This window comes from Castor canadensis, chromosome 13 (assembly GCF_047511655.1).
Source record: "Castor canadensis chromosome 13, mCasCan1.hap1v2, whole genome shotgun sequence".
NCBI lineage: Eukaryota > Metazoa > Chordata > Mammalia > Rodentia > Castoridae > Castor > Castor canadensis.
The window spans coordinates 121,373,094-121,396,164 of NC_133398.1; the positions used below are offsets into that span (position 1 = coordinate 121,373,094).

At 35.0% G+C, this 23,071-nt stretch overlaps 1 protein-coding gene across 1 annotated transcript in view; it reads right to left on the reverse strand.

Moving 5' to 3' along the window:
* Positions 1-16,681, reverse strand: part of LOC141415576 (protein mono-ADP-ribosyltransferase PARP8-like) — a 50,334-nt gene extending 33,653 nt beyond the window's left edge. The window contains 7 exon segments of the mRNA XM_074052498.1: positions 500-590; positions 1,606-1,666; positions 8,012-8,106; positions 9,182-9,259; positions 10,432-10,502; positions 10,986-11,075; positions 16,544-16,681. Coding sequence (XP_073908599.1) covers positions 500-590; positions 1,606-1,666; positions 8,012-8,106; positions 9,182-9,259; positions 10,432-10,502; positions 10,986-11,075; positions 16,544-16,646 — 589 coding nt within the window. The 5' untranslated portion in view covers positions 16,647-16,681.
* Between the last annotated feature and the right edge of the window lie 6,390 nt (positions 16,682-23,071).

Below are 23,071 nucleotides of genomic sequence, written 5' to 3' on the forward strand. Positions count from 1 at the left end.
CAGCTGTCAGATCCCACAACTGCGCACTCTAGAGTAAACGCAGGATTCTTTATCTTTCTTTTTCTTAATGGAAAAAAATAATACATAAAACACAGTAATTTCTGAAAGATGTGTACATCAACTCCTGCTTGGACAGATACATGTTATATTAGCAAAGCTAAGTTCACTAGTAATCACAGATGAGATAAATAAGAAAAAGAAATAAAATCTAGAGTCAATCCAAAATATATTTACTGAGCTTCCAATATATTCAACTACTCTTTTAGGTTTTAATGTGTTTCACAGAAACTTGTCAATTTCTGAAAAGCTATGCAACTGTTACATATTTCTGTTCCCCTAAGTTAAATTGCCAATAAATCATCTTTCTTAGGAGATAGCCTACTTAAATACCATCATCAAGATGTTTAATTCTTATGTTTAGAATTATCAAATTAACACTCATTTTGCTTAGTTATGGTGCATAGCTAATTAATATTCAAACAGTAAAAAATAAACTAACCTGGGCCATTTAAGTATTGGGTAAGGGAACAGTGTAGTCGGACAATTATTGGTTCTGTTCGAATTACTTCCCATGCCACAGCAATCTCCTCCTGCATAAATACGTTGAAAAGATGAGTTAGCCATCCTTCAGAACTCAAAATGGAAAAAAAGCCACTTAAAATGTAGGCTAAACAAGATGCCTCACTACTGATGAATGTATTAAGAAAATGTGTTATTTATACACAATGGAATTTTATGCAGCCATGAAGAAGAATGAAATCTTATCATTCGCAAGTAAATGGATGGAACTGGAGACCATCATTCTGAGTGAGGTTAGCCTGGCCCAAAACACCAAAAATCATATGTTCTCCCTCATATGCGGACATTAGATCAAGGGTAAACACAAGTGGACTGGACTTCGATCACATGATAAAGCGAGAGCACACAAGGGAGGTATGAGGATTGGTAAGACACCTAAAAAACTAGATAGCATTTGTTCCCTCATTGCAGAGAAACTAATGCAGATTCTTTAAAGTTATAGAGGCCAATAGGAGAAGGGAACCAGGAACTAGAGAAAAGGTTAGTTCGAGAAGAATGAAGTTAAAAGGTAACACACATGTACAGGAAAGTAATGCGAGTCAACTCCCTGTATAGCTATCCTTATCTCAATTAGCAAAAGCCCTTGGTCCTTCCTAGTATTGCTTATACTCTCTCTTCAACAAAATTAGAGATAAGGTCAAAATAGTTTCTGCCTGGTAGCAAGGAGGTAGGGAGAGAGAGGGACGGGTCGGGGTGGGTAAGGGAGGGGGTGGGCGAAGGGGGGAGAAATGACCCAAACATTGTATGCACATATGAATAAAATAAAAAATATTTTAACAAACGCTTTCAGATCACAAAATAAATAAATAAATAAAAATAAAATAAAATGTAGGCTAAAGAAATGCCTAAGTTATGAAGGACTACAAATTACCTCAAAATCCATTGTTGTGTGAATAATAAAATACTGGACAAGTCTACATGAAGCACCCCAACAAAGTCACTATGTACTGACACCAAAAATTAGGTTTCATCCTAGAAAAAAATTACTTGAAATATACCAGCCATACTACAGAAATTGATACTTACATCAAGAAAACTGACATCAATATGCAAATCAATGTCTACATCATCGATGGCTCCATATTCTCTGAAAGCAGAGATTCACATTATTTTTTTCATTCCCCTTTAAAGATTCAGTATGTGCTAGGTTATTATAATTAAAAAATTCAATCATATTGTGATCCCTGATTTCTATGTATGGATCAGAACTGACAGTAGACATAAATAACTCAATCTAGTTGGACCATTATTTTCTGTGACCTATTTATACCAAAGAGAAATCTATCTATATTTTCACTCATGCATATGCATACACAAATTCAAGAGTTGCTTGGTTCCAAGCTTCAAATGTTCCCATCCCCTGTGGCAAATTAGTCAAACTTCTCCACGTGACTGTTCCATTTTCACTACACACTCTGAGTATGAAGAGCTGTGTCTGGTGGTAAGGAAGAAGTTTTTGACATGAAGAGTGTCCATGAATTCTCCTTCCATGTTGGACATCGGTGATTTGCACACTGGTCCAGGTGTTCTGCCACTTGAGTATCACTGTGTTGTTTGGGTGGGTAGCTATGTTCCATGAGAAGGCATTATAAAAACAAGCTCAGGTGGTAACATGAACCAGTATGGTTTTTAATACAATGAAAAAATACAAAAATAATAGCTTAAATATTCTTTCCATAAATGTCTCCATTTTGATATTCTTATAGAATTCACACCATATATAAAAGGTAAAAAACTACAGAAAAAACTGAAATGCTAAGTTAACTAAGTAACTTGAATATGTATATTTTAGTTATTTATGTAAACATTAAGATAGTTTTATATTCACGAAACTACCACTTTGTATTGGAAACTGGGTCAAACATTAATCGATAATCTCATTAGGTTCTCATCACAACACTGTCAAGCCGATAATGTTACTACATTCATTTTACAAAAAGGAAATGGAAGGTCAAGAAGTGAAAAAAGCTGCCAAGTGGAATATAAAACTTGATGAGAAAGTCATATATTGAATCCATCCATATCTAACTTCAAAACACTGTACAGGTCTGTCACAAAATTCTCAGTGAAAATTTATGTGCAACATATATGCAAATAGTACAGATACAATTCATAATTATGGCAGTTGATAGTGTTCAAAGCAGAAAATTTTTAATGATAATTTATGTAACTCAATTATGTAAATTAATGAATAAAGAAATCTAGAAGCTTTCTTTGTGTGTTGATGTCTGTGACAAAAAAGAGAATATGTTAGAATTTAATAACTTAGACTCTGTACTTTTTCTATTTTTCTCTTAAAAATATATCAAAACACTGACCACATTCATACTTTTTATGAAATTTACTTTCATTGCAATAGTTTAAAATATTACATAAAATTAATAGTATTATTTACATGGGGACATCACATCATTACAACATCTGGACTCTTCATAAAATATAATCACAAAATTGATATGAAATTTAATATACAAAGTATAAAAAGAATAAGGCCCAAGCAAATAAGATTCATTTCTTCTCTGTCATTCCTCTTTTTTATGTAACCCTTTTAAAAAGGAAAGTCCCATAGTAGCTCATGGGCTATTGAAAATTGACCTTATAGCTCAGTCGTTGTAATTTAATGACCTTGAACATAGGAAAATGATTCATAAATATAATAGCAATAAGAATATATTTTGTTATGTAATAATATAATGTAATTAATAATATATAACGTATAAATATACATAAACATATATTATCATATATACATATGATAATACCTTGGGAAATACTCCACCAGGATATATATATTACTTAATTATTGTCTTAAAAGGTTCTTATTGTGATCATTTCCCACACCTCACTACCAATGGATATTTTTTTTCTCTCATCTTTGCCAATTTCATCTGCAAGAATAACTTTTATCTGAATTAATTTACTTGGTAAGACTTGGCAAGAGGCAGAGAGAACGGAATCAGAGATAATAAATATCAGTAAAATCTTATCCATAATTGGCTACCTAATCAGAAAGCTATGATAAGAATGTGAATTTGCAGTACTCTTTGCATTATTTCATAATTTTTAGGTTAAAAGTTTCCTTTCAATTTATTTTTTAAAGGGATGAGGGAAAAAAGAATTACAAGTGCTCTTCATTATAGCAAAGCATGAGTGCAGCATTTTAAGGACGTGGAAGATTTGCAATTTACTGTATTCTGTAGGTGTATATCTGGAAATAGTTAGCTTTTTCTGTTTTGTTTTTACAAACAACAATGTGTATATGCAAGCCAACTTCGGTTGTAATGCCCTTTTTATATAATGCCAGTAATTTCACGCTTCCCACTGCGAGGGTACAAAGAGCAGTTAGTTCGTCCAGATGCAGCAACTCAGTCATCAGGATTGCTTCTATACCTGAATAATGTTCAGTAGCCCATGATCTCATAAACAGCAAATGCAGGATCAAGTCGAATGCTTCCTTGATGTAAGAATGAAACTTGAATCGTGGCTGTGTCCTGAATACATTATTGGGTTTATAATAACTCAAAATAATTTTTGCCCTGCCTTTATTTATTCACTGTAGAATGACTACATCAAATTGAATTTGAAATCTTTTTGAGATATGAGAAACAACACAGAAATGATCTGAAGCAACTGTTTCACTGTGAAGCAGAGGGTCCAGAAAGAAATGCTGTGTAAATGTCCCTTCTCCTCACCTAGGTGGGCTCCCAGTTCAGTTGAGCTTCCTACTCATTGAGGCAACATATCTTGAAATCTGGGCATTTGATTTTTTTGACCCAGATTATTTAAGAACATGCGTATGAAATGCTTTTGTTAATAAACATGTACTTCTGAGGACATCCTATAAAAATCCTTATAATACTTTTCTATTTTTAATATAACTAATTAAGAAGCATCCAAATTAGTGAATAATTTGCATACATACTCATACAGACAGTAAATATTAGACCATTCTTGTCATTCTTTCTTTCTCAGATTAGTCATTATACCATTATAACATGCTATAATGCAACCTCATCAAAACTAGTTGTGACCAAGCTGGTTATAAAAATCTATTTTTAGCATCTCACCTTTTCTTATTAACTGTCAAATAAATCATACGTTTCCCCTACACACACTCACACACACACTCACAATTCTACCATCAATTCTTAAGAAATAAACCTATTTAATTTTTCTGCTTTCAACCACTGGGCAGTTACATCTTGAGAAGATATTTTGCTGTGACATCTGACGCCTATTCACTGTGTTTTTGCCCGGTGTGGGCATGATGTTTGTGAATGGGCCAAAAAATATGCAAGCTTACTAGTCAGGAAGAAATCTTGACAAGACCAAAGCTTTTGCAAAACTGTAATCAACATAAGATATAAGTTTCTCTAAAAGACAACAGGGCTGAAAAGAATTTAAAAATTAGACGCAGATAAGAAAGAAATCTCATCTTTCTTTATAAAAAAAATTTTATAAGATAAAATACCATTTGTAATTTTAAAACAATATTCAGAGACTTTGCAGTCACCTTAAAAATCCTGAGTTTTGCTCAAAGAAGGCCCAGGCTTTGGGAGCAGAGTGAGTTTCTAGGATCTGAGCTTCTGAAATTTACATCTAAATTGTTTTCCCAGGTCTTTGGAAGATATTTCTCCCTTTGGTTTAAGAAGGACAGAGGGGAACTCCATACTTCCTATCATCTCTTCCTTATTTTCCATGACAGACTCAACTCAGAGGCAGAGGGTGAAGAATCCATACACAGGAAAAGATACAAACGTCCAATCCAACAACTTTTGATGAAGAACATACTTCAATGTATAAGTTATACTGTGGTTAAAAAGACTAATATATCAGGATGAACCACTTTTACTTTATAGATACAGATATAAATAGATACAGATATATATCCTGAAAATCTTGGCTTACACTAGAAGGCACTAGGGGATCGGGCAGGTCATGGTCATCAGTGAGGATGACAAGAGTCTAGGAGACAAACTTCACTGGCAAAACTAGTCATAAGTCCAGGTTACATATGAAAGGTCTCAGGAAAAGAAAGTCCAACCAAACAACCAGAATAAGATAATCAGTGAATTTATAAGCAGTTCAAACTGGCCACTTAAGTGGTCAATCCTGATTTCTGTAGGTTGGTTCTGTCTTGTCTTTTTCTTTATTCTTTTTTATATTTCTTCTTTCTTTCAGGAGATAGAGGTTTGGTGGCCAGAAGTATAGTGGCATGTGGTTTTTCCTCCACCCATCAAAAAAAAAAAGAGAGTTGGAGGTATGGCTTAAGTGGCAGAGCACCTGTCTAGCAAGCACAAGACCCTGAGTTCAAATGCCAGTAAGTGGGTGGGGGCAAAGGCAGGGGGAAAAGGGAGATTCAGAATGCTTTTGCTCTCCAAAACATCAACTCAAAGAGGCCTGTTTCAAATGTCCATTTGCAAAATGCAATCGAATTGTGTCACAGTCATAATCTTTGGAGCTCCCAGTCTACATCAGGCATTAGTCACAATAATAAAAACAAAGGTTAGATTACTCATACAACTTCAATTTTTATAATGAAACAGGAAATGATCATAAAACAAAGGATATTTTGTATGAGATTGTAATTGCTTCTTTCCTAATCAAATGAGAACTTTGACCACTCTAAAAATATCAATCTATTGATAGAGCACCTATCTATTCAAGTGTGATGCCCTGAGTTCAATGCCTAGTACTGCCAAAAAGTGAGTACCATAAATATAATATTCAGGGGCTAGGAATGTAGTTTAGTGGCTAAGTGCCTGCCTAGATGCATGAGGCCTGGGGTTAGATCCTTAGCACAGTAAAATAATAATAATAAATACTATATTCAAATGATACTAACCAATGAATATTACTTTATAAATGTATAACTACAGAAGTACATTTACAATTAAAAACATATACTAAAGCATATGGTTAAATGATTTAAGATGAAACATTTAGACTGATCACAGGAATTCTATTTCACAGAGACAGAATTCACTTCCCACTGCATAGGCTATGAATCAGAGGTTTATTTACATGTTGTTCCATGCAGCCACTATTTCAATATTAGATGGAATAGCCAGGTAGGACTGGCATTACCTATTTAAGTAACAAATTTACTATTAATTAGTTTTCCTATATCTTCTTTTAGCCTACTTTTAGAAAGGTTTTGCCTCAGTCTAGGCAATCAATCAGTAATTTCCACCTCTTACAAGGAACTTAGATGTGGTTAGTTGCCTTTCTCATTAGATATCGCATAAAAACTTTGACACCAAATAGCCTATTGTGCACATTGAGGTACTTCTTTGCTCTTCAAAGTCCATTAAGTTCTTATAAGACTCAATTAAGTAAAAGAACAGCTAATTAGAACAGTCTGTTTTCAATAGATTTAGAACTTTGCAAGAAGACGATTCCAAGACCTTATGCCTAACTACCTCTTTTCCATGTCTCAGGATTAGAGTAGGCAGGAAATTAATTTTTATTTGATTTTAAGCAAACCAAACAAGTTTTTCTGTGATTCCATTTAGACCATGATCATTTATTTATGTGGCTTACATTCATTAAGATTTACATTGGAGCAGGGTGCTGGAAGCTCACGCCTGTAATTCTAGCTACTTGGGAGACGAAGATTGAGAAGATCAAGGTTCCAGACCAGCCTGGGCAAATAATTCAACACCTTGTCTCCAAAAATAACCAGAGCAAAGTGGACTGGAGGTGTTCAAACCCAAGTTCCAGCCCAAAAAAAAGTGGATAAAAATCCAAATTACTTATTACTTTAGGTACTTCATTTATCTAGTTTCAACAGTCAATAATGATGAATTTCATTAATAATATGAGAACACAAATACAGAGGACCATAGGAGTGTGGGTAGGGTTTTTGTTGGTTGGCTTGACATGGTCTCATAATTTAACCCAGGCTGTCCTCAAACTCACAAGCCTCTTGCCTCTGCCTCTTGAGTGATGGGATCACTGTACCTATCACCACCATAGGTGCTTAATAAATGCTTTGTGAAGAAGCAACTTCTTATATACATGATAATATGACTGAAGCCAGAAAACATGGAAATATGTTTTAGAAAGTAATCACTGTATACCATGGTTAACCTCTAGACAAAAATAAGCATTTTGAGTGAAAAGTTGAATTCTATTATATTATGTCTATTAATTATATGTCTCAGCTTTTTATACTAGTGGGGTGCATTTAAATTTAAAGCTTCAAGCTTTCAAGACAACTCTCCAAAATAACTAATTACCTTACTACAATCAGCATAAACTTAAACTATGTGTACAAAACATAGTCATCCATACGCCATTTTTGCATAAGTAGAAACACAACAGAATCTCTCACATTCAAATATAATTGAAAGTCCTTGAAGTTACTCCAGTAGGAAAGCTGCAATGGTTTCTCAAATGATAAATGCTTTCTCAGAAAGCATTTATTTACCTGAGAGAAACGGCATGTGGCCCATATATCTCTCTCACTGCCGACAAATCAGCTTCCAGCTGTGGGTGCTTGTGCAGTTCCCCATCATAGTTCACCTGAGGACGGGGACCATTCGGGAGTGACGTAGATAAACTCAATAGTACATTCACCAAAGTTCTTAGCTTTACACATGGCTAGAATAATTACTTGTGTTAAAAAGTTAAAATTAGATTATTTTGACACAAAGAAAATGCAAATGTTGAAAAGGAGTGAATTAAGTGTCTGACAAATACTCTGTAAAACTTCTGGAATGAATATCTAGACTCAAGAAAAGCATTTGCTTCCTCTCTGCAAAAATTAGTTCTGTGAACAAAAATCAATCTTGGAAGAATTATTTTAAATCAAGGGTTCTATTGGATAAAGATCCATTTCATTGAGAAATCACCTTGCTAGAACTCTATTCTTGGAGATGAAAACTACTTTTACCATGTCCACTCAACTGCTGATTTGTACATAAACTTTACAACTTGTTTTCTATTCTGAATGAATAGTTACATGCATTTTTTATGTGATAACTTTGGCTTTCATGACCCTCCTTATCATATTATCCTCTTGGTATCATGCCCAAGTTATAAATAACCTTGATCAAGAAGGTTACAGAAACAGAACAGCAAAGTGAACAGCCACACTCTAAAATTAAGTGTGCAGCTACTTCACATATGCAGCTTAAATTATGACATTTCTTCAGAACAATTTCTCAACACAAATGAACAAGGAGGATGCTCACTAATTATTATTAGGGCCCACTGAGTTGTATAAAGATAAACCATCTCTCACTGAAACCTAATAATTGAGTGTCCTCAATTTAAAACAGTGCCATCATTTCAAAATATTCAAGCAATATGCTTAAGAAACATGAATGTCCCAATCATAATAAAATACTATACAATTTCTGTAAAGCAATTTAGACAACTTCAATGTAAATGAATGATTACATAAAAAAAGGATTTGCAAAGGTAATCTTAATTTCTGAAAACTATGTAGAAAATGAAAAACAGATAAAGTATTCAGATTTTTTAGCAACTTACAGAACCATGGACACCTGGGGTTTCTTAACTCTTGGGCATGCACTAAGGCAGACACGGCAATTAGAATGCTGAGAATGGATCCTTGGAAGACAGATTTACTTACCTGTCCTCCATAATAAAATTCCTCAGAATCATTGTCTCCTTCGGAATCTTCTTCCACTGTGCTGTTCTGTCTAGACTCCTTAAAAAATAAAGCAAGACCATTTTAATGGTCAAAACAGTTTTTCCTTCTTTTGAAAATAAAATAGCAATATAAAACATTCTGCCGGGCATCAGTAGTTTATGCCTATAATCCTAGCTACTAAGATTTTGATGACTGGTGTTGGAGGCCTGTCCAGGGAAATAGTTCACAAGACTCATTCTTGGTATGGTACAATTCTACCTTTTGTTTGTGGATGTATTTAGCTCTTTATAAAGCAAATCTTTGGCTGATAATATTTGCAATTTAATATTTTATGTATTTCTGAATAATCAATTATAGCATCAGCTTTTATTAAAAAGTTCCTCTGTATTATTTATCCAAGATTATTCTCACTTCCACTGCCAACTTGAAACAACAGCATGAAGCCAAAAAAACTTTGAATGCAATAATAAAAAATCAAGTTATGACAAGAAATACAAATCACATTATAAAGAGAACTTTCAGGATATAAAAATTAGCTGTTTTAGAATTCAGAATACAAAAGGGTATTAAAATTAATATGCCTGTCTGAGTGTTTAATTAACTGAACTCCATTATATGTCTGAAGTTCAAATAATGAAAATTTATGGTGACATTCCTATCACTGGCCTTACTAGCAAAGTCAAAAGCGGGTGGGGAGGGGAGGTGGTATCTTTTGAATGTAAGACTCCATTCATCTGATGTTTCTTAAGGAAATTAAAAGACTTTGGGTTTTGGGTTTTATGAAATTCTAATCTATTTTTGGTATCAGTTTTATTCAAGCAGTGATTCTCACTATGGATAAAAAAGGGGAAGAATCATGAAGAGCTTTCAAGAAAAGGACAGTTGGTCCCGTTGCATTTCTTTTGTTTGTTTAATGGCATTGTATTTATGGAAAATAGATGAATTTGTGTTTTTAAGCACCCAATATTGGGGGGGGGAGGAAGCTATAAGTGCTCTTCTATCAACTACATTATTTTATTAAAGAATATGAATAAATTATGTTGTGTTTATGTCTTATTTAGAGCTAAATGTCTTGAGAGCAACTCCTCAGAGTTGATTTTGGGCCATTCTTGAGCTTGAGTGACACCACATGCAACTTTAAATTGAAATGAGATGTTAACTACAAATACATGGTAAATTTAAAACACATCTGTGCTGTTTTCAAAACACAAAAAACATCTCTTACATACCTCTCCATTTTCCTTTTGCAATTTGGACTTTATAGATAAACAACAGTTAATATCATTTGTTTTTCGTAATTCTGAAAGAAAGTTACAAATTAAGAAATATTTCAGTTTTCATCATTTTTTCCCCCAAACTTTCATAAGTTTCTGTGATTCCCTCTCTTTTGCGAAAGAATTAAGGGGTATCTGGAAATTGTATCATCTTGGGGAGTTAGACAGTAAGTCAATTTTCCTGGTTTCTTATTGTGTGTAAGAATGTGATCCAACTAAAGATACAGCACACAGATTTTTCCAACTGTCAGTACATACTTTATTGCCCTAAGTGTAATTTTATATTCAGTATTGTCACTACAAAGGGAAATGGTTTATAAGAGCCATATACAAATTATTGAAAAAAAACCAGTATGTTTACGATATAAAATTTATATGAAGATCCACATTTACAGAGGGTAAAGATAGGTATTTGCTATATCAGCTAAGAAAAACAAAGAGCAACAGTGAAACTACCTACAATCAAGACAAATTAATTCAGGATAAGAAAAATGTGGCATTGCTGTTACCTGTTGCTATTCTATGAAAAATTACAGGAATTGGCTCTGTAGTTACTAACACATCTTCATCATTTTCTGAACTTGACACATATGTATTATCTGAAAAGAAATATGATTAAAGACACAGTAACTTGAATAACTATCCTTTATAAAAATATTAGTTATAATCAACATTACTTTAGTATCGATTATCATACAAGGATCTGCTGCTGATGTCCCCTGCATCAAAAAATTTTAAAATGAGGAAAAAAAAGAAAAAGAGAATTACAGCAACAGAAGTACAGGATCATGCAGTTCACAGCACCAAGAAATAATGGGGATTTTGCATGCTTAAGAACACAGAAAATTAATTCAGCTTATAGGATCTTCCTATTTAAAAAAAGCTTCAATCAAGTAATATATACAACCATTTGCTAATTTACCCACCCCAAAAAAGCAAAATATCACCTTCACCATCAGCAGCTTCACAAAGTAGTAAAGTTAATAGAAGGCACTATAATTTGATTCAAGAGCCCATAATTTGGTACCTATGCATTGTGCAATGCTGAAGGTCAGGACTCTACCTTCAAATATTTTGTAAGAGATTTTCTACCAGTTCATATTTTGACATTAGCACACTTTTAATTTTTGGTTTCAGCTTAAGTGCACCCCAAATCAAAAAGTCTCAGGATTTATGATACCATGTATTTAATTACCATTCTGACATAATAGGCCAAATTAGACCACAGAATGTATCCAAGTTCTGATCAGAAATGTAGCAGAGTAGAGAATACATCACGTCTCGATGCCACTCTAATGGTTTGGGATAAAATTAAGCAAAGACCAGCAATAGTTCTTTAAATGTTTAGGAGAGTTCATTCACAATGCATTCTGCTTCAGGGCTTTTCTATTATTTGGAAGTTTTTGATTACTCATTTGAGTTTCCATTTCTTCATGATTCTGACTTGGCAGGCTGCATGTTTTAGGAACCTGAGCATTTCTTCTAGGTTAACCAGATTATCAATCCCACTTCTGGGTTTGCTAAATGAGGTCAGTATTTCTAAGGGATGTCAACCCCTCACATGCATTGTAGCACTATTCACCCTATTCACCATGGCTATATGTCCAGTAACAGTTGACTGGATAAGCAAATTATGCTAAGAGCACACAATGGAATATTCTATTCAGCCTGGAGGACATAAGCAGAAACAGAAACACAGAAATGAAATCTAACAAAGTTACACTAAAAGAAGCATGGTGTAAAACAGAAGGTCACAAGGGTAGCGGGGTGGGTGGAAACAGCTGTCAGTCAAAGGGTGCAATCCTTCAGTCCCAGGGGTCTCTAACATTCAGCAGGGGTGATGGTGGATGTGTGAAACAGATTGTGATATCAATACAAAACGTCCCTGCATGTAAACATTTATATCAAATCACCACCATCGTCTACCTTGAAAATCTACATACAGACACAAACTAGTCAAGGATCCCCTTTACCTTAAGCCACAGTCTCAGCTATGAAATGAGGAGACTGGCTAATGATCTTTGAGCATTTTCTCTACTTTTTGGTTATTTAAATCTAACTCTTTCTCAAATTGCCTTTGTCATCTGTGAAAACACCATCGTTTTTTAAAGATGTGCAAGAAAGATATAAATAGGCCTAAGTCTATGTTTCATAGAAGACCTATAGACTTTTGGTAAAGCTGTTATCAACATGAGTATTTTCTCTTCTCTTCCCTAAAGGTCACTGCAAACACTGCAACCAGAAATTCGTATGGAACAGTGGGGAGAAAGAAAAGCATCTCTTCAACTACTGGTTTTATTCAATTTCAAAAGCAGGATAATTGAAATCAGGTCATTCCACTCTCAATTACTATGTAACTTAAAAGAAATGATCACTACAATTATAAATAATAGTACATTGATTTTGTAATCTATTCTAGATGTTTTCTCTGAATTTTCTGTGTAATTTCATGTAACTTCCCAAGCCAATTATTATCCTTTTTAAAGATAAATCAGAGAAATAAATTAAACAATTAATTGCACAAGTAATAAGCAGTAAAGCTTAAATCTTTTTTAATCTAATTTTGTCACTATGTTGCTTATTTTAAATATAGAAAATAGTATCACTCAAAAAAATGCCTATTTAGTATAAAAACAATTACAACTCATAGGTTCTTTTTTGATACAAACTGTAGGATTTTACTTCTCACTTATTATTCACACAGCTACACACAATGCTCACATTTGTCACCTGTCAGTCAAGACACTGTGTACAGGCAACAGAGAACCCAGAAACCACCACTTCTTTCTTCTAGATTCCAGTAAGACATATAGTAGATTTGAGGGAATTCACTCCCAATGCTTGGTGTGCCTCCTAATTAAATGTGAGAACAGAATAGGTGAGAATTAAAGACTTCTGCTGTTTTGTTGTAGCAGAGCCAACCTGTGACTTGTAATATATATGCTATTCTCAAATCCATTACAACAACAAAAAATCATCTTCACTGTAAAATTCACAGAGTATAAACAAGCCAGAAGGCTACTCATTTCTTCACTTGATTTTAAAGAATCAACCTATCATTTAATATTATACTTACATCTGTCATTATGAATACCTAACTCAATAAAGACTCTAAACTATGAAATGACATCTGTTCCTAGGAACAAAATCCTGACTGTGGAGGATAAAACTGATACATTCCAAGAGGGCAAAGAAAGTCTCCTGCTTCCAACCCTAGACAATGAGCTAATCATTGAGCTATACAATCTAGAAAGATAGAAAAAAATAACCCTAAGGATCACTACCAGAAGGAATGAATGTTAATTGCAAGATTACTGCATTTAGAATTAAAATGCAATGGCAAAGAAAGCAACATGTTTGACAGAATTTTTTAAATACACAAACTTTTAAAAAAATATTTCGGTGGTACTGGGGTTTGAACTCAGGGTCTCATGCTTGCTAAGCAGGTGCTCTATCATTTGAACCCTTCTACAACAAAAGTAAACAAAAGAAATGAGGTTGGAGAAATACTCATATGCACAAAAGATTATTTTGACAATTATAAACCAAACACTATATTTTTTGCTAAAAAAAGGGACATTTCAACAACACAGTGACTTTTAAGAACACATGTTTAAAAATGACAAAGAAATTAAAAACAGACTAGATCAATAATCATGGCAGAAAAATACAGCTGCCCCAGAACCATCCTTAGGAAAAGATATCAAACTCTGACGGATTTCCTTGCTAGTTCTACCAGGTTCTCAAAGAGCAGTTTAGTTCTATTATACCAAAGTATATGATAAAATGCAAATAATGGAAATTGTCACCTTAGTATCTAAGGAGAAAGTAGACATCAAACAGATGCCAAATAACAATTTGACGAAGATTTAATACTCATAAATTTTTAAAAAGTAATAAATGAGAAAAGGAATTTTTTTAAAGCAATTGCAAGCATGCTTATTTTGAGAAGAAAGAAAGCTGCCAGCTTTCATATCTATTGTGGTGCCAGGGGGAATACACAGGTATGAACATTGGAGGAGCAATAACACGATTTCTATAAAATACTGACTATCTGAAAAGTCAAACATATTAAATAACAACTCTTAGTACAAGTAAACGAGGATTAAAATTTAATAATGGAAAAATATTATCATAGTAACTAACACTTTAGAGAAAAGTTTTTTTTTCAAGTTTGTACATTTTAAAGAAATTTGAGCTCACTAGAGAACCTTTTGGTCATCTATATCAGTCTCTACTTACATAGCCTTCTGTCTTAATTCACATTTTAAAAAAAGTAAATATATACATATTTCTAAACCTCTTCATCAAGATTTGATGGTATATAATAAAAATTATTTTTAAAATCTTCCCCCCAAAAAAAGAAAGAAAGAAAACTCCATAAAAACACTAATGCTACTTCTTCCCCAGAAATAAGAACTTGGGAAATATTACTCGTCTGAATGTCATGATTTCCCCTTTTTGCCCACCGCACGGACTACATGGATCCACCAATTCAAAGTGCTGCCCCAGTATTTAAGCCAAAATTCTCTAATTTTATACTCCTTTCTCTTTGGAAATGAAAAGTGAATTCAGTAAAAATAGCACAAATGATAACCAATGCTTTATTTAAAATTCCAGTTCTTAAAGGGCTGTCGATAGAGGACTGTGCTCCCTAGCACTGCAATAATAAATAAATACTCACTGGTTTTCAATTTTTACACAGAATCAACTTATATATCTCAGTGGGGCTCCCATCAAGTGAGGAAAGGCCAATAATGCCTCTTGGCCACCAGAGGGAGCTAAGAACTTGGTCGGTTTCATTTACCAAGAGCATCTTCCACCACATGTTCCCTGACATATTCACGTGGCCTCCTTTAGCTGGGCTTTCATTTGTGGTACCATTTCTACTGAGCTGACTTTCTGGAGTCCTAGACCTCTCATGGCTGACATCTACACGATGCCTAACTGAGAAGTACAATAATTATGCTTTCAGTAAGTAGCTGACTTTTATTTTCCAAGCATAATTGACAAAAGATTCAGCATCATAAACATACAATCCCACAATAAAAAAAGGCTGAATGCTTATCACGGTTCTTCCACTAAAACTTAGTTAATACTTTTAATATCACATTCTTAATAATGAAAACGCCCACTGTTCGAATATTATACTTAAAACATGTAGAAAGTTTACGATTTAAGAAATTATTTTAAAATGTGGCAGGTGGAGTAGGAGGAATCACAGCTCCAGGCCAACTAGACCAACAGTGGGAGATTTTATCTGAAAAACAAACTAAAAAATGAAAAAGGACTAGGGGCTTCAAGTGGTGAAGAACTGGCCTAGCAGACATAAGTCCTTGAGTTCAATCCTCAGTACCACAAGGGGTGGGGGCAAGGGAGGGAGAGATATCATTTTAAAAATGTAACATTTAAGCTGTGCATGGGGAAATGTCTATAATCCCAGCTCTGGGAGGCACAGTCTAGGCTGCATAAAGTGACCCTGTATCAAAAAAGAAAAAATACTTTTAAATAAATTTAAATTTTAAAAGACAAAATGTAACATTTTAAACTTGTAAAAGGATTAAATGCCTAAAATAAAAAAATACTCAACTTGAGTGCTAAAAGAACTGAGGTTTGTAATATTCCAATACCCAACTATGAACTGTTTTTAAAATAAAATCAAGTATATACACATATACATACATACATTTATATAAATGTACACAGAAACTACTGAACCAAATGACCGTTAGCTATATTTTTACATTATGAAAAGCAGAATACTGTCCCAAAACTGACAACTAGACCAGTTCAGAGAATCTGCATTTAATTGTTGTCACGTAAAGATACAAGCTGAAATTGTAAGACGAATTCATGTGAATGACTCTTCATTAAGAAGCCATTCTAATTCTGTGAGACATGGGTTATGCCTCACAAGCAGTCAACAGTTCTGTATCTTTCAGATCTGTCAGACAGAATCTCCAGAGTATCTATCTGTCACAAGCTTTACATCTCCAGAAGAAAAAAGTTTTCAAAGAAGTCATGGAATAAATATTCATAATAAAGATTTAAAAGAAGGAAAACATACCTGGGTAATCTTCAGATACATGTACTGAGTAGGATACACTGTTAAAATAGGGAAAAAAAAGAAAGAAAGAAAAAAAGGCTCTAGTTACTGTGAAGGTAGACATATTTTCACAAAAAGAAAACCAACCCCATAGCACCCACTCACTTATACAAATATAAGAATAGACAATATTCAAAACAGATTAGAAAACCTTTTCATATCTGACATAGGAAACATAGGGGTTTCTGAGAGATACTTTTGATGAGTTCAAATGGGTCTTTTCAGAACCGTTTTGAGAGGCCTTCCCCCAAGTGACCAGGTTTTCAGTATGGATGGATCTTCTAGCATTCAAGAATATAGCTATGTGTGAGTGTATAATGTCTCTCACATGCTAGATAAAACTGAATTAACAAACTTTGATGAAAACACAATAGTTACTCTTCCTCATCCAATCTTCCATCACCATTATATATATCAAGTAAACTACCTTCTATTCTGAGGATTGAATTAGTTCAGAATTTTTTTAAATTGAATTTTAACAATTCCTTTCTCAGATTTCCCACTGCTTCTGTGAATTTATCTCATATAACATATGGGAGTGTGGCACAAATATTTATTCATAAGGCTGCATGTGCCTTGATGTGAGGGGTCTGTATCTATATTTGTAGCACAGTCACCAATTTAGCACATTCACAGCACATAATCAACATCAGTTATTTGAACAGGTCAGTGGAATAGCAACTGGCCACAGAAAGTTAAAATTTAGTTTAGTTCAGCTTAATTACCTAACTGTTAAAAAACCAAAAATCACCTTCTCTTCAAAGGAACAGGCAATGCAGATTTATTCACAAATTGAATCCGTATTAGATAATCCAAAATTACTAAATACATGCACCCTGAGGGAGATATAATCTATGCCCAAAGGAAAAGACAAGCCAAGTGTTGCAATTAGCCCACAATGACGTTGAAACACTTTGGTAGTATACTTAGGGAATTGAAGGAAAATCCAACCTGAGGAAGAGAAACAAAAATAGACCATCAAGGACTGGTTCACTCACAAAAGAGCAAACACTTGTATAATTTGAGCAGACCAAAGAAAGATCAAGAGAAAGACAATAATGTGGGAAAAAAATTGAGGAGATTTTTTTCCTCAATTCAGACATGACTGAAGCAGTTCAGAAACACCAAACTAAGCTTAAAATAATTTACTCCCCAGTATGCATAGTCAGATAAAAAATCAAATTAAAATCAAATAAAAAAATTTAAAAGAAGTCAGAGGGAGAAAAGTGACACATTACATACAAGGAAGTAATGATTGGTGGTAGAACAAGTATCAACCCAGAACTCTATGGCCAGCCCATATATCCATCAAAAATTAAGGCAAATAATTCTTCAGATAGGGAAAAATTTTTTAAATTTACCCACAGACAACCAACCAGATCCTAAAAAAAGTTCTTCTGGTTGAATGACATTAGGTGGAAATTTAAATATTCGAAAAGAATGAAGCACACAAGAAATTATATGTATAAAACACTATTTTTCTATTATCACTTTAAAAAATAGATATGACTGTACCACATCCATCATGGAATTAGACTGTATGTAAATATAGTATAGCATAATAGCAGGAACAGGTGAAATGCGAATTGGTGTAATATGAACTCAAATAATAAATGAAGTTAAGGCTATGTAATGCATACCTAGCACAAGCGTATGTGTGCACATGTGATCCCACATTCTTACATACAACTGGCTAGAAAAGGTGAATAGAGCCAGGCGTGGTGGTGGTACAGCCTATAATCCCAGAACTCATCATAAGGCAGAAGAAGTACAAGTTTGAGGCATACATAGTGAGACCATGTCTCACTTTTCACTTTTTTTTTAAGGTTAATTGAACACAGCATATCCTGACTCAGCCTTCCAAGTGCTTGGATTATAGGCATGAGTTACCATGCATGGTGATCAATAAATACAATGGAGTTCTAAAACTAATTTTGGAGCTATATATAACCCTGAGAGAGAGAGAGAGAGAGAAAGCAAATAGTAAAAAAGAGAATAATGGGGGTGGGGGGGTGAATTCAACTACCCTCAGTACAACAATCAATAGAAGAAAGCAAACAGCAATGAATATTGAATCTAACCATAATCATAAAGGCACTGAATGTTACGAAACAGATACACTGAACAAGCATACCAATATAAACATGCATGCAACTTATCAGAGTCAGAAGATCAAAAGCTGATTTTCATAGACATCAGTAACCAAGATAAATTGTATGCTGAGCTCTGAGTCTCAGTAAATTTGTATGGGTAGATGGACATAACTTACCATAGTAGATAGCCTGGGTTTCCTGGCTCAATCTAGATTAAAGTCTTAAGTCCTTAAAAAGTCAGGGCCTTTTAGCATTTGTGACGGGACTTTAGAACTCTGCAACTGTGGCTAGCTGCAAGGTCCCTCCCAGGGAAGCCAAGTCCCCAAGTTCCTACCAGTGAAATCTCCAGCACATTTCCTCATAGCTGAGAAGTGTTTAGGCAGAGACAAAAAGGATGATTTCTACTCAAAGCAAGTACTGATACACTGTTTAGCGGTTCAATTTACTCAAGAAACATTTTTTGGTAACATGGAATAAACCCAAAATTCTGTTACTGTCAAATAATGTTAAACAGAAAAAATCTGGAGGCTACTTAAAAAGCTAAACATTGATCTACCATTTGATCCAGCAATACCACTCTTGAGGATATACCCAAAAGACTGTGACACAGGTTACTCCAGAGGCACCTGCACACCCATGTTTATTGTTGCACTATTCACAATAGCCAAGTTATGGAAACAGCCAAGATGCCCCACCACTGACGAATGGATTAAGAAAATGTGGTATCTATATACAATGGAATTTTATGCAGCCATGAAGAAGAACGAAATGTTATCACTCGCTGGTAAATGGATGGAATTGGAGAACATCATTCTGAGTGAGGTTAGCCTGGCCCAAAAGATCAAAAATCGTATGTTCTCCTTCATATGCGGACATTAGATCAAGGGCAAACACAACAAGGGGATTGGACTCTGAGCACACGATAAAAAAAGAGAGCACACAAGGGAGGGGTGAGGATAGGTAAGACACCCAAAAAACTAGATAGCATTTGTTGCCCTCAATGCAGAGAAACTAAAGCAGATACCTTAAAAGCAACTGAGGCCAATAGGAAAAGGGTTACCTAGAAGGTAACACCCATGCACAGGAAATCAATGCGAGTCAACTCCCTGTATAGCTATCCTTATCTCAACCAGCAAAAACTCTTGGTCCTTCCTATTATGGCTTATACTCTCTCTACAACAAAATTAGAGATAAGGGCGAAATAGTTTCTGCCGGGTATTGAGGGGGTGAGGGGGAGAGGGAGGGGGTGGAGTGAGTGGTAAGGGAGGGGGTGGGGGCAGGGAGGAGAAATGACCCAAGCCTTGTATGCACATATGAATAATAAAACAATAATAAATAAATAAATAAATTGCCCCAAATAAAAAAAAAATCAACTCAGATAACGTTGTATGATTATTTCAGAGGGAAAAAGAATAGGAGACATATTACAAAGGAAGCTGCCATTTTAAAGCACTTTTTTTTTTTACTTTTTGAATTGCACATAATATCTTTTTTCCAGTTTCCCCCATTACTTGCATATTAACAAAACCAGGAAACTGACATTAGTGTAAAGTTAGTGTGTGGTTCTATGTCACTGTCACACAGGCATCCCATAAATCAAGGCACAGAACCATTCACAGATCTTCCTCATTCTACCCTTTCCAAGGCACACTTGTCCCCTTCCCCCAATGTGCCTAATCCCAGGCAGACATTAACTTCTGTCTCTATAATTTTGTTATTTCAAGAATGTTACATAAATGGAACCATAGAGGATGATGCACAATACCATTTTAAGGTAGAATTAGTATTTTCAAAAAGTTACTCTATATGCAATATTTAGGATAGAGAGAAGAAAGGAGAGCTCAGATTAAGAACCTCTCATAGTATTAGAATGTGAGCAAGTATCGGTGGGGAAGTATGTAACAGGAACAAGAAGGCAGGAACAAGTGACAGCTGTTGGATCCCAGCCAGTGTCTCGGCTTTGGAAATCATGGCCCTGAATAAAATGCCAAGAATAAGAAGATAAAATATCCATGTCACTGGTACCTCAAGCAAGCTAGGGGAACTACAGACTATGGCCCGGGGAACTACAGACTATGGCCCAAAATACTGTACTGTGGGGCAATGACATTACTGATGATCAGGGCCCCCTTCGGAGCTGGCAGTGCTACGTGACAGAAACCAGCTCCTTGCCAGAGGTTATACTCAGTTCTAGGCTGAATTAATTCCCAGCAACCAACATCAGTTGACTTTGGTTTTCAATCAAATCAATCTCTAAATACAAAATGAAGCCTCATGTCCTTCTTCTGTCTCCCTCCAATTGGGGAGCCTCTGTAGTTTGAGTCAGACTAAGAGGAATCAAGTTCTAGCTTTGACACTTCCTAGCTGGGAATCATAATAGCAAAAACCATTTAAACATGCTCAACTTCAACCTCTTTTCAGTAAAACAGAAGAATCCACACCTATGCCTTATGAGCCTGCTGTGGTGGTTTAATGGTCTAACAGGTATAAGGCCCCCAGGACCATGCCAGACACCAAGCAGCAGGTGCTCAGTAATTTTAGTCAGCCCCAGTGAAAGCAATTAAAAATTTACAGAAGTGAAATTTTACATGAATGAACATTCTCTGGGGAACAGTCTGCTTTAAAAAAAAAAGCACACACTATATTATTACATTTATTAGAGACCAACGCTAACACTGATTATTTTATTTTATGGTTGTAATGTCCTCCTGATATTAGGCATTCGTTCCCATGTTCACGACCATTTCTAATTTTTCAAACGTGAAACAGAAAACAAAAGCCCTGCAAAATGATTCATCATCTCCTTGTGCTACAGCTTTTTCTTGGTGGAACACCAGAAGGAAAATCACCAGGACTGTAAAATCCTAATCAGTTTCACTCTGTGGCTTACAGAGCTCTAAGGGAAACAATCTAGTACAAGCAGACATGGATGATTAAGCCAGAGGATCTTAAAAGGAGAGCCAAAAACTGTGCAAATAGCAAAGCTTAGGTCATTTTAAGAGTAAGGTTAGAATATACTATACATAATCAATAATATAAAGCAGGCTATGATATTTGGAGAAGTGAAAGTGAAAGAGGATGCCAGGAGAAGAAAGAGATGAAACAAGCTCTGAATTCCTATTCAGGATTTAGAAAAGAAGCCTTTAGATTTCTGAACTATTATTCTATTTTAGATCATATTAAGGTGTTTCATCAGAGACACTCAGGTCAGTCAAGAGGTTTGCTATGTACTGTTTATACAAGTAAATCTGTAAATTATTTCTTTTACTTCTGCAATTTTCAAACAAAATGGTGACTTTCATCTCTAATTCCTCTGAAATCATCTGACCCAAGTAGAGATCCCTCTCCACAGCTAACAGATCTAGAAGTCGATCGTGGTGAAGCCCTCTCTTATTCTTATAACTGAAAAACATTCAAAGGGTCATTTCTGTATTTAAACTCACCATTCACTTCCTAACCATCTTTTTTTTTTCATCTGAAATGTCCACCTACAGCTAAGAATAGATGGAGTTTAATCCGGGTTCCCAAGTTCTCAGATCTAAGAATAGTAGGAAGTAGAAGGCAGTAGTATTACTACACTGAGACTTGAGAATGACTTTTATACTAAGAAGATACGACAGGTGTACTGAATTCAGTGAACCCCAAATGCTGTGAGTTTCTGCTATCTGTAACACAAAACTCCTAGGTCCTAACCACTCTGTTAACTACACCCATACATGTACATACACCCTCATTCTTCACCACTATTAGCTACAATCTTCACTCTTTTCCTCTTCATTACAATCCTCACATCACCACATCTGTATGGACAATGGTAAACTGCATATAGTTTCACACCTCATTTCCCTTACCTCATCTCACCAAATTCATGACTAGATCTTGGATCTTGACTTTGGAGTAGAATTGCTCTCCTAAAAGCTCTACCCCATGTTCCACTTTCTAACCACATTTTTTCTCACTCTCCAGCTCTCACCCCCTATTTCTGCTCTCTGACATCCTGAAACCACAAGGCGTCAGTTCGTTGTCAAGTGACTGCAGATGCCTAACTGCTCTCCCAAGCGCGCCTTCACCTCCTTCATTGTACAGCCACTATGTAGGACAGCTGCCTGATCCTGACTGACTCACGTTTAGCTTTCTCCACTCCTAAACCTAGGCTCTGCCTCAAACCTCCCGATTTCTGACTCTCAAGTAGCTGGCATTACAGGTGCGGACCACCACGTTCACCCTTCACATTCATTTATAATTCAGCAAATTAAATTAACAACAAATTAGAGGCAAACACAAGGAGTCCCTGCTGTTAGGATCTATAGAGCTTTACCAAAACAGGCACAAGTTTCCTGGCCACAAATCGAGGTAGGGATTTTCTGATTGTATGTGTCCAGTGGGACCTAAAAAT